Consider the following 12,814-nt stretch of genomic DNA (forward strand, 5'->3'; position numbering starts at 1 on the left):
TCTAGCGGCATCCACTGTAGTTAAATGTCAGAGAATGCATATAGTATTTAGCCTGCGTTCGCTTTGGACGCTCACACGCTGAAAGTATTAGTCTATCTTTCTTGCTCATTATACGTCGAAGAAAGATAGAATAACGCTTTTAGCGCGTAAGCGTCCAAAGCAAGCGCAGCCTTAGTATCGCGATCGATGACGTGTTATTTCTCACAATCAGAATAAAAGTTAAGAGATTGCAACAGATTTTCGATGTCGAAGCAAGTTGATTTATTAAATAAAAAATTACAATTCAATAATTTTACATAATCAAATTTTTTTTATATGGTTTTATTAAATAGTTTTAACTAGATTCTAAAAAATAAAATTACTTATTATTGTTCTGAATTATTATTATCTTTGGGATCTTGATAAAAGTATATAAAGCATTATTAAGAATAATCTGATGAGAACATTGGAAATAAGTTTATGGTAAATTCCGAAAAAATTTAATAATTATTAAGGCAAACAAAGACAGACAATTTGGTTGATTAACGAATAGAAAGGGAAAATTTAACATACGCGTACACAATGATAAGCCGATATTAATATTAATACAAAAAGTAGAAATAAAATAGAAAATTTATTAAAACTTATTAAAAATAAAAAATCCTTACTAAATTCTTTTTTCAAATTTTGTCTGCACATTATATTACGAGTGCAATAATGAAAATATTTGAATTATTTTACTCACATCATCTTCACCATATTTCATTAAAATCCAATTGCAGTCCAGCTGATGATCTGCTTCAATATGATATCGACCATCAGTCCAAAGTACTGCTTTGTCTATTGTGACAACAGTTTCTCCGGAACTTCCATAGAATCCAGTAACAAATTCTCTCCTCATATCATGTGGATCCACAGCCTCACTCTAGACAAAAATAATTTTTATTATTTACTTTATTTTCTATTTCATAGAATTGATTATATTGACTTTTGAGAGGCTCATATATTAATGTTTCAACATAAATCCATATTTCCCAATCGTTTAGTGCTGTGAGTAAAAACGAAAGTCTTTAAGTACGCGAGTGTATTTTTAAACTTCTAATTCTATTATTTGATATTTGGAAAAATATATTTTCATTTTGTTGAATTTTAAAATTATATGGATTTAAAAGAGATTAGACACTGCACCCAAAATTACGAATAAAATTTTTCAGCAAATATTACAAAGATGATTGCTCACAAGCGTGGCTGTCAGTTAAAGCTATCTATAATTACGCAAAGTTATGTAGTGTTATTTTCAATGCTAAAAGAAGCCTTAAAATATTTCAAATACACCACACGAGTATACCTCTAAAGGGCCATCACGGCCGTGAGAAACAAAGCTCACTGTCTGAAAATTTAAGCACAATGAGATAAAGACATTTAACACATAGATTGATCATGGATTAATGCAGGTATATCAATATCACTACCAATGAGTTAGTTCGATCTGTTAAAATAATATTACATCGACAGCTTACAATGCAAACAGTATTTTATAGTAAAGTAACAATGTAGTCGACATTTAATCAATTGTTTTCTAAATCAATTTTGTAGTTATTAAAATAAATTTTTTAATCTCTAAAATAAATAAAGAAATTTTAATTATGATATCCCTCCTATCTCTCCTTCTTATCTTTAACACTTATCTACAATTAGTTAAATTAATTTACTAATACGAATAATTCGTCAATTATTAAGATTATATATTAATAGACCGATAATTCATATTCATTAACATCGAGTCAAGTTAATCATATCAATGACATAAAACTCACTTGATGCTCATCATCCGATGTAATGATGTAACCGTCAAGGGCTGGCCCTTGAACTGCCGCCACACGGACCATCTCGGATCTGAGTTGTTTCAATCGTAGAGAACTGTCGTGTCGATTGACTGGTTGATTTCCGACGTAAGCATTTGCGGGACAGTACGATCTTGTGGCACCATTATAATTCCTCTGGGGCTCCGATAATTTATTGGCATCAGCTCTTGCTAATTCTGTATCAGAACAAAGTTTTTATTCTTTTGGCAAATATGACATGAAGTGCAACGGTAGTATGTAAGAAAATAAATTTTGAAATTGATTTTATCTACTTAATATTAATTGATAAATAAAATTTCGAGTAACTTTGATCAAAAAAGTTTACTTTGATTTTATTTGATGACAAGATCATTTTAGACAACAAAAAGCAAAATGTATATAAAATAATACTTAGGGGATAAGAAAAAAATGTATAAATTTAAATGCAACAAATTAATAAACATAAAAAATAATTGGAGGCGCCGGGTATCGATCCCGGTACCTCTCGCATGCTAAGCGAGCGCTCTACCATCTGAGCTACGCCCCCTTCTTACAAAAGCTGTTGTAATGAATGCAGATCAAGTGTTCTATGTTTGTAAACATATAAACTTATATATTTGTACTACACACACACATACATACATACATACATACATACATATATATATATATAATATATATGTAAAAAATATATATTGTTCAAAAATTATTTGCGATCAATTATTATTATGACAAATTTTATCCAAAATATGAATGCAAGTCTTGTGTATAAAACAGAGAGAGAAAGAGTTAAAATAAATAATTTATAAAGATAGAATGTAATCATGAATTTTATGCCGTTATTAAATAAATTAAAAGATTATAAAAAAATTCTTATCTATCCAAACATTCAAATTACGCAGAAAGATGGCACAACAATGATTCTTGCATATAATAATAATTTTAATATAATAATTTGTTAGAACAATTCAGTATATATGTGAGGATCACATAAATTTGAATTCAATATAAACAAATAATCCCTTTACAGAAATGCATAATTAAAACTTTGCAAGAGCATAGATAAAAGAAAAAGAAAACAGGACACACTTATTTGTCTTCAATTATCAGAAATATATAATAGAAATTTCAAAAAATATTGAAATTCGTTGAGAAAGTTAAATCAATAATCTGTGAAAGACAAAAGTAATCATTATCAACGCTGTCTATTATATTTAAAAAATTTCATATAAATTCTACAATGATTTCATGCGCTATGCAAGCGTTTAGAGCTTCTATAGAGCGCATCTAGAGTCCTATATCTTTGTGCAATAAACAATGTGTTGCTCTCGAGTTTAATTTATATATATATATATATATACACACGTCCCATGGGAATCCAGAGGGTGTGCTAAGTGGTGCTCGCATACCAGGAAAGCATATCGAACTCGAAGCTTCGTCGTCCCAAAATGTACGTTTTGATCGTCATGTATCGAACCGTTACCGACATCTCATCAATAGTATGCGTTATAATGATATTTAGTTAAATGGCTCACGCTTCCCCCTTCTCCCTCCTTTTCACCTTCTTTTTTACTTGTTCAAATTCTGCCTTTTTGCGACGTCGTACGGAAAGATGTGCGTCGCGTATCGCCGCTCGCGACAAAGGGATCAATTTCATAAGCGGGTGTGGAGAACGGATCGAATATAATTCGGGCAAAAACATGCGCGCACGCGTCCGCACATTTTATCATTAATGCATCGTAACTGGGTCAACATATTGTTTAATTTAATAATTTAACGTAAACATCAAGTAATATTAAATATATTACTAGGGAAGTAGGAGCGTGCAGTAGGGAAGTTTTACTCCGATGTAACCTTACAATTTTCAGCTTGATAATTTTCTCTGTAATTTTCTTGCGTGCTGTAAATATTGCATCGCTTATCCTCCCCTCACTCCGAAGAGGCTTACAAATTTTTTGTTATTCCTTATCTATTGTGGCCAAAGATGCCATCAGAGGAAAGAAATTCCGTTGTGTTATTACAATGAAAATTGCGCACGCAAAACTATTGCATAAAATACAATTTCAAATATAGAATAACATCTTTTCTTTATAATAAAATTTATAATCGTACAAATAAAAATGAAAACTATTGTCTTGTTATAGTTACAGAAATATTGTATTGTATTATTTCTCATCAGACAAAGGTAAGTAAACCATTTCAATCAAAATAGGTTTAACATGCTATTTACGGTATATGGTCTAAAATGTCAGTCCGCTTATAAAACTTGCTATCTATAATAATCATAAACATAACAAAAGTTGTTACAATTTTTTAAATAAACGAGTTATTTCAGATAAATTGAATATTAATTATGCTTGCGTCGATTAAAATATGATATGCTTACTGATGACTAAAGAAATGTTTTCGACTCTTCTCATTTTATAATACTCCTGTTTTAAACTACGTAAAAATAATAATAACATGCAACATAATTGGTAAATATGATAAATATAAAAACATAATTGGTAATAAATATTATATAAATATTCAAAATAATGATTGTTTGATATAATATATAATATATCTATGATAACACTATAAGAATAAATAAGTATATGATCTTTTTATGATCACACGTTTTCTTCGCTTGTCAAAACAATTTTTTATAAAAAAACAATAAATATATCTTACAACTTTATTGTAATTTTCAATGTCTCAGTTCAATTATCCTGTGATTTAGTAATAGAAATGAAAGAGTTTGACAAAATATAACATATAAATATAACATATTCTGTCTTTGCTTCTAGTGACAAAATATATTCGTAACCCGTATTCGGGTACACATTACATATAGTAACAATGTTATATTGTTGCATAAACAATAATTTCATGTCTTGTGCAACGTCCGTCTTTAAATGCTTTAAATTCAATTTCGAAAGTGCTCCACTTGTCTCGCCTTTGCTCTCGATCGTTGGTTCGCCACTCGCTTTACAGTTTCCAAGATATCAGGCTCTCATGAATCCTGGGGTAATTCCCAGACGCAGTCGAGCAGAGCAGCTTCAAGGAACGCGATGCGATGCAGCGAATCGATCGTCGAGGAGGCACCTGGCGAGGAAGCGAATGTCCGCGGGTATTATAGAGGGTGAATTTAATGAGGCCAGAGAGTGATTCGCTTTCTTAGTTGGTACCACCTTGCCACCATTTGTTCACCACTCACTTTCGTGCTTCAAGCCAACTCGGCTAACAGCATGACGAAGAGCTAGAAGGGCTCAACAGTCGGCGCGATTCTCGCGCGGCGCAATGGTCATCGCTCGTGATATTCCGGATATACTCGTCACATTATTTTTATTTAAACTTGTTAAATCAACAACGTTGTGTGTCATCGAGAGTATTTGAAAAAATTATTATATTATTATTATTATATTATTATATTTGCAAGATAGACAAACGTGCGGCTGTTTAAACCGTAAACGATTTGATAATATATCTTAAAAATCATTGAAAGTAAAATATATGCAGTTTATAAAATTCTCTTTCCTGTGATTTTGGCTGTGTGATTGCATTGATTATCAATATATTTATAAATTATTTAATGTAGACTGCGGCTGTATATAGCAAAATTGATATCTGCAAGAACGCGAACCGAATTTCTCATGAAAATTATCGTCAAGGATTATTTTCAAGCGCTTGCTTTCGAGTATAATTTTGGCTTCCAATCATAAATATCTCATGAATAGTGCGTGTAATATTGAATGACGCGCAAAACGAGAGATGATCGAGATGCTGCAAGACTGGACTATTCTTCGAGATGATCTTTCGCATCTACTGAACAGGCTCACATAATCTCTAGAAATTTGCCGCGATTTCATCTCGTGTTCGTGGACCAGTTTCTTGCTCGTAGCTTGCAGATAGTTTTCTATCTTTCTTTTGTTGATACTCTCCTAGTAAGCAAAATGTTAGCAGTATGCCAGCAATTTGGCAGCAGAGACTCGATTAGAATGTTGCGGCAGATTGCGTATGTATAGAGATTGTGTTCTACCCGAGTGGTATGACGGCAGATTGATGACAAAAACTGAACGAAACTACCAAACGTAATCTGACAAATTGATGGCAAACATTTAATAAATTTACTATATTATAATTATGAATAAAAAAAATATGTCGTTGATGATGACAATGCAAGATAAATGTAGATATAATTTCAACATCATTCATTTTAACATGAAGCTTATTGAACGAAAGAGCAAAACGATGTGATTCTGTGACTTATGTCAACGTGTCGATAACGATATATGATAATTCGTATTCTTGTCCTACATTTGAAATCAGATATTGCTAATATAATTGCCAGAGTTTTATTTAAATAGTAACATTAAAATAAAAACATTGAGAGTCTAAAATTAATCATAAACACACATGATGTTCTTTTTGTATTTATAATGCATTTTTTTGGTATAAACGATTTAAAGTACAGAGTAAAATATTGGAAGAGAAAAAATGAGAGCTTAATTTTAAGATAATATAAAGTAAAAGAGAGATAATTATAAAGTGAAATTGAGCTCTGCAATTTCTGACTGATTTTTGTAGTTGATGTCTATTTGCTTTTTTCTTGCTACTCACGTTTTCAGCAACTATTGTAAAATATTTGTAAGATACGTGATGCTATGTCTTAAAAGATACGTATGTTCTTCAGACTTTTAGACTAATTTATTTACGATTTTATAGCTCGTAACTAAAGATTCGCAACGCGAATCGACTAATGAGCAACGCGGAAAAGAGGCCTGAAAAGTAAATAACATGTCTCTTTTAAGGTGGATTTCTAAATGCATTTATGTAAATATGAAAAAGACATCACGCTGTTCATAAAACGCTTTTTAATTTTTCGATATTTTAATCAGAGAATAATTTCATTTTTTATTAATTATTCTTATGAAATTGATTATATTCTGTAAAAGTATCTTTTTAGAGAAATCATGTATCTACATATTTATCTGTATTAAAAAAGCAGGGAAAGTTAATATACATTGAATCTACGAACTAGTTGCGCAACGTCTCGAGATGATCTTCAGTATCTATTGATCAGGATTGCATAGGTTGCAAGAAGTCAGATGATTTACGATATTTGCATTTTCAGCAGCTGCATCAATTTAATCCTTTGCTCGATGCTCCTTCTTCCGCCGTTTTTGTTAAAGCAATTATTACTGTTTCTTATCCCTGAAACTTCCATATCTCGATATGGTTCCTTAGTAGCGAGACGTTTCTATTCTGTCATCGGTGTCTCATGTCGCGTCATTGATTCGTCAAATTTATGAGGCTCGTCGTCGAGGAACGAAGCGAGGAATGTCGGATCAGCGATTCATATGGCCGAGAAAGTATGAACGCGGTTGAAAAAGTCGAAAAGTCGAAAAGCCGGTTAAACGTCCCCTTTGCTTAACTAACAGGGGTTCATCTTCGGTGGCCGGTAGGTACGGCTTCGATTTGGGATGGCTCGAGGCTTTTTACAACAGGGTAGTAGAAGTGGGATTAGCGTTTATACGGGGGTTGTTCTACTTCGTCCACTTTTTCACGCGGCAAACGTTGTTGCGATAAGTTCAACTTTATAAGAGTAAATGTGCGATAAAAGCACGAAACTTATAATAGAAATTAAAAATACCGAATGTTTCTAACAATGAATGGACCAAGGGAAATATTTCGATCAGGCAATGCATGTAAAAGGATTCGATAAATTTATATCGTACAATACAGCGATAATGACAAAAACCTGAGTTATCTTCGAAACTGAAACTAAGAGATGCTAAACTTCTAATTTTATAAATCAGTATCTGATAGATAGAGTTGCTTTTAGATTTCTATTCTGACACACGCTTCATTAATCGTAGAGAATATTAAATTAAATGTATTAATAATATACAATCTAATAGCAATCTTTGAAATAAAATAAACTTGATATATTATATATTTCACAAATATAAAAAAAATATATAAATTATACAAATATCTCTTGTTGTCTCTTCTAGGATGCGAAAGTGCATTAGTTTATTCTCTATCATATATTAGCTGAAACGCAACGGCTGTTTAATCATAATGATATCTACACCGTACCTTCCGTTGCATCGTTGCGGCAAATGGAAAAAGTGGGGGACAAAACATCCCCGTTTGTGCCGCGCATACGCGCGCGCGTATCCGTTCACGCTACCCTCCATCGGGAACGTGCTTTCCACGCAGCTGCATCCATCGCACACGTTTGATGCACATGGATATATGTACGTACGTACATATACGCAGCGATGGAGGGCGACGAATCCGAGAGCGGCGCGCTGGCGCCGTCAGGCGTCATCGGCGGAGATCGATAACCCGGGGGGAATCGGTGTGCGTGTGCACCCCGGTGACGGCGCGGCGGGCGGAAGGGAGGAGGCCGGGGGGCGGAAAAAGAATGGCGGAAAAAGGAAGACGGAGATGGCGGTAAAAAGACATCATAAATCGCTCCCGGTCGCATCCCCGCGCCCGACCGCCCTCGCCCTCCGCTTCCACCACCGACCGAGTCGTTACTCTCTTCCACCCTACGGAATTCGAACGTTTCCCGCCACTGACCACCTCGCGCGCTATACGGCCCTGGCCGTAGTGAGATGGTCACCTGCTTAAGTGGCTCTCTCCGAGCCACCGTCAAGGCCGCAAACCTCGTCTCCAGGCGTTCGCCGGCCAAAAGTCGCGCCACGAAAAAGATGCGTCGCAGGTCCCAGGTTTTTAGCGGCTCCTTCCGACGGACGAAGCGTCGCCGGTGCCCGCCACCCTGCCAGGGTAGCATCCCGCGACAGAGGTTCGATTCGGGTCCGGATACCGCGAATGCGCACATTGACGCGAGGGGTTGGCGATAGGGGTTGTCGTGCAGCGACGCGACGGCGCTGATCCGCTGCGAAGGATGCGCGCGCCAAATCAAACGGGCCGATTGGTTGCTTCCGCTGATGCGTGCAGCCTTGATAGATAACACGGCGGCACGTGTTGAGACGGCACGTGTACGGGCATCTACAACGAAGGTCTCGATCGCGACACTCCGGCAGTGACGTCAAACGGAAACGTTTAGAAATCCTTGTGTTAATTGACGCTTCATGTAAGTAAATATATACGATAAATAGAATCTCTTATCCGTTGTATAATACACTTTTTTTCAATTTGCTTGGATTATACATAATAAAATAATTTCGACCTTTTTCTTTTCTGCAAGATCATAAATATGATTTATCTTGGGAATATCTGTCTAGTGTACAGAGCTATGTGAGGAGGCGATAGAGAATAGAGAAAAGACAAAGACTAGTATAGTTAAGGAAATCGATGCGACAAAGAGGTTCTTTACTAGACTTTCCTACTAAACAGGAACACAGAATGTAAGATGAGAAAATAGTGAGAGCATAGTTCCAATAGTAAATCATTTTCCTTATCAATAATATTTTCTCTATTAAAAACAAATATTATATATAACATTCAAAGAAAATTGTAACTAAGAGATTCAACATATTTTTCTATTCTACGACATGTTGCATGCGTGCATTATTAATAATATAAATAAAAAAAATAAAGACACTTGTATAGTTTAATTTCTGCAAATTGCAATCTCACATAAATTGTAATATACATAATCATTATGAAAAAAGGAAGAATATTGCGATTATCACGAACAATAATTATTTGATCGACTAAATTCATATTCGCATGATTAAAATAGAAAGTTATTATGATATTAATAAAATGTTTATATATATCGTCGTATCAAAATATCTTAGAAAAATATACACATAAACCTTATTTAAAAAAATATAATGTGATACAAAATAAAGCGTCTGCACTGCATATCTACAAGAAGCTGAACGCTAATAAGAAAGAGAAGCTTAATCATATGTAAAACAGTGGTCGCGCGCACTTCCGAGTGCAAAATTTTCCTTAACGGATAAAAGAATGTGATAGTGACAGTCAACTAGGCAACAAAACGAATCAATAGTTCGACAGTGGATAACAAGCAAACGTAGTAAACGGGAATATCGGATCGGAATAGGAATTCCCGATTGGTGCGCGGAACGGGATGGCATACGGAGTTAGAGGTGATGTTCCCATTCCGTGACCGCGAGCAGTCATCGCTCGCCGCGACAGTGACACGCGAAGATCGATAAGTCGCGGAGGCCAGTCGCCGTGACGCGACCCGGTGGAAACTCGACCGGAAACGGAATAGGCCGCCATCAGGCGACGGTAGGTTTTAGGCATCAGTTTCCGATAATCCTCCGCGGGACGTGAACGAACGGAGAAACGTAATTGAGAATAAGAGCCGCAAGTCGGACGATGCGCTCGAATTTCTTTTCCGCAGCAACCGCGGCAATCGACGGAAATGCTTTGTATTTATTGGAAAACAAGGGCGGTTCGGTAGCAGGGTAACACGAGGGCACAGGGAGTGATTTTCAAGCGCCACCCTTGAGGAGGGGGTAGCGCATTTGACGCAGTCAGTTGGTAACCGAAACGCTATGGTGCAACGGTTATCGGCATCAAGGGGGTTGTCCCGTTGCCCCGGCCATCCCAGAACGGTCCGGCAGATGTTCGCGGTGCCCTTGTAACCCGAAGTGTTGGGACTACTGCTCGGCGAGATTATCGTTTACATCGCTTGTTACATTCTCGTATGATAACTGAATCGAATGTAACGGGATATCAAGAGACTATAATTTGTTAACCTACCGCGATCATATTTAAAGGATATTTCGACTATGCAGGTCTCCTTCATTACGTTAATTCTTTTTTGCATTCTATTTTCTTCCTCTTTTATGGAAAATATGCGTTTCTTCCGATTTCAGCAGAGGATGTGTAAAAAAAAGTGGAGCGATGCCTGCTTGTCATATTCCACTTGTTATATTCTTCATTCGTGCACTCACGCGAGATAATATCAATAAAATTCGCGATATAAGATATGCTACTCCATTTATATATTAAACTGATGTAAATCGCAAAATGATTATTTTATCAATATTATTAAGTTTATATTTAGATTACTAGCTTGTCATATTGACTTACAGATTTAATGTTTATTTTTTTTGTAAAATATAAAATATTCTACGTATATTAATGAGATATCGTCACAAATGTGCGTGCAAATAATAATATATTTGTAATCGAAATAAAATCGTTCGAATGCTTTCACGAATAGTTGCATATTAAATTTCGTAGATAAAAAAGAAGTTTTGACAAAATGCATTATCGCTTAAGTAGCTATTACTGTTGTGTGTTGTTGAAAGTTGCGTGCTATTTATTCTATTATCTTTCATAACTATTTCATAATTATTTTGAAAATAACTTTATGAGAATATTGTAGAAATGACACATGTAAGTCCACAAATAGGATAATCGAAGATGACGGAATTAGAAGCCGCGATATTATAATATCGCAAACTTAATTTTATGAAGGAGATTAACGCGACAACGAGGAGGTAGCTTGCGCTCGTTACCGCGATATTAGAGGAGTATCAACATTGCGGGAGTGAATGTCGACTTGATTCGCTAAGAGGATTGGTTTGAGTTTGTGCTACGATTTAATAGCTGCGAAGATGCGCAGGCGGAATTCGTCGCGAGACCCGGGTGAAAAGCTCGAATCAATAATTTCACGAATGGGTTACAAACAGATGAAACACTCAAGTAATAGGAATGTAGGAAGATGACGTTAGTTTCTCTGTCTCGCTGATGTATACATGCGTGTCTGCCGACACGCGTTGCACGTAATTGCAACAATATAATTATTCAATTGTTTATATTTTTTACGCATTAAAAGCAAATGAAATGTACATTGAGCCAGACAACGAGAGGCACGAATGATATTTTCTAATTTATTTGTTTCATTAATAATGTATCTTTATAGTAGCATAATTACAACAAATTGATGCTATTTGTAAAAAATAATACATTTTTTAATGATAAAAAAAATTGTACAATAAAAAATGAATAAATTACGCGTAATTTGTAGTTTGCAAAATATTTGAAGTTTAGATTTGATCTATCTGCAGCATTTCTCATTATCTGTATCTGTAAAATAGCAACAATGTAATTTTCTCTCTAAATTTGCAAATTGCAAAATATGTGGAACGATAGCATAATTTTCAATAAAAAGAAGAGGATATTTTGCAAAATTACAGGCCAAATGCGCGTAAATTATGTTCGTGCGTAATCGTTAAAATATTTTTTCAATCATCGTTGCAATGTGCGAGGAGTTGCAACAATTTGCTGTAAACAAACGGCAGTTTGCAATTACACAGGGAAACAGAAGCTGCAACGAAGGCACGTTGGCGAAAAGCCGACCGTGTTACATTTGTAAACGGAACGCGGCGCGCAACATAGTAACCTGGTACACGATGCGACATTTTGTGTTAAAAAAAAGGTGACCTCCAGCTATCGTGCGAAATTCTGCGTGATATCTATCTGCAAACCAATTAGCTCACCGATAATGGTGTTCGTATCGCGACGAAAAGTCGACGTGATAAAATTAATTGACTTGAAATTTAATTAAACGATAAACTTCGTATTTTATTTCTTCATTATATTTATTTTACTTTTGTTAATTTGCGTAAAAGTCTTGTGATTTTTAACTGCTTTATACCGAAAACCTAGTCTCTTGATATTTTAATAAAAGAAAAGTGGATATCGCAAGTCAAATTAAGAGTAAATTAAGATAGATCTCCTGTATACAAGATTTCTACATTGCTTGTATAAAATGTGAAATTATTTAAATATTTAATATATAATTTTTATTTTAGGAGAGTATTTTATATTCTTTTTATAAGATACATACTGTATTTATAAATACTTTATTAACTTTTATATTCTGTTAATATTATATTTATCACCGTATGCACAAAAAAGTTATTAATCATATGGAGAATTATGGGTTTATTAAATGATAAGAATTTTCACAGTGGCCGATACAAAGGTTCGACGGTTCGCAAAAATATCTCTTGGCACCTGCACAAATTCGCAGTACATTTGCG

General features: G+C 34.8%; 1 protein-coding gene and 1 non-coding gene across 4 annotated transcripts in view; both read right to left on the bottom strand.

Annotated features, from left to right (window-relative positions):
- LOC105669417 (xaa-Pro aminopeptidase ApepP) overlaps positions 1 to 12,814 on the bottom strand; it is a 31,399-nt gene that overhangs the window by 3,952 nt on the left and 14,633 nt on the right. For 2 of the 3 annotated variants that reach the window (XM_067355893.1, XM_012362370.2), the window contains exons 2-4: positions 1,797 to 2,020; positions 1,328 to 1,369; positions 725 to 904 (exon numbers count right to left, since the gene is read on the bottom strand). In XM_067355893.1, the coding sequence (XP_067211994.1) occupies positions 725 to 904; positions 1,328 to 1,369; positions 1,797 to 1,868 (294 nt within the window). In that variant the 5' untranslated portion in view covers positions 1,869 to 2,020. The remainder of the gene's footprint in view (positions 1 to 724; positions 905 to 1,327; positions 1,370 to 1,796; positions 2,021 to 12,814) is intronic. The other variant, XM_012362371.2, reaches the window with a different exon arrangement.
- Positions 2,298 to 2,370, bottom strand: TRNAA-AGC (transfer RNA alanine (anticodon AGC)). The gene has a single exon. It is a non-coding gene; the product is annotated as a tRNA-Ala (tRNA).

This window comes from Linepithema humile, chromosome 5 (genome assembly GCF_040581485.1).
Source record: "Linepithema humile isolate Giens D197 chromosome 5, Lhum_UNIL_v1.0, whole genome shotgun sequence".
NCBI lineage: Eukaryota > Metazoa > Arthropoda > Insecta > Hymenoptera > Formicidae > Linepithema > Linepithema humile.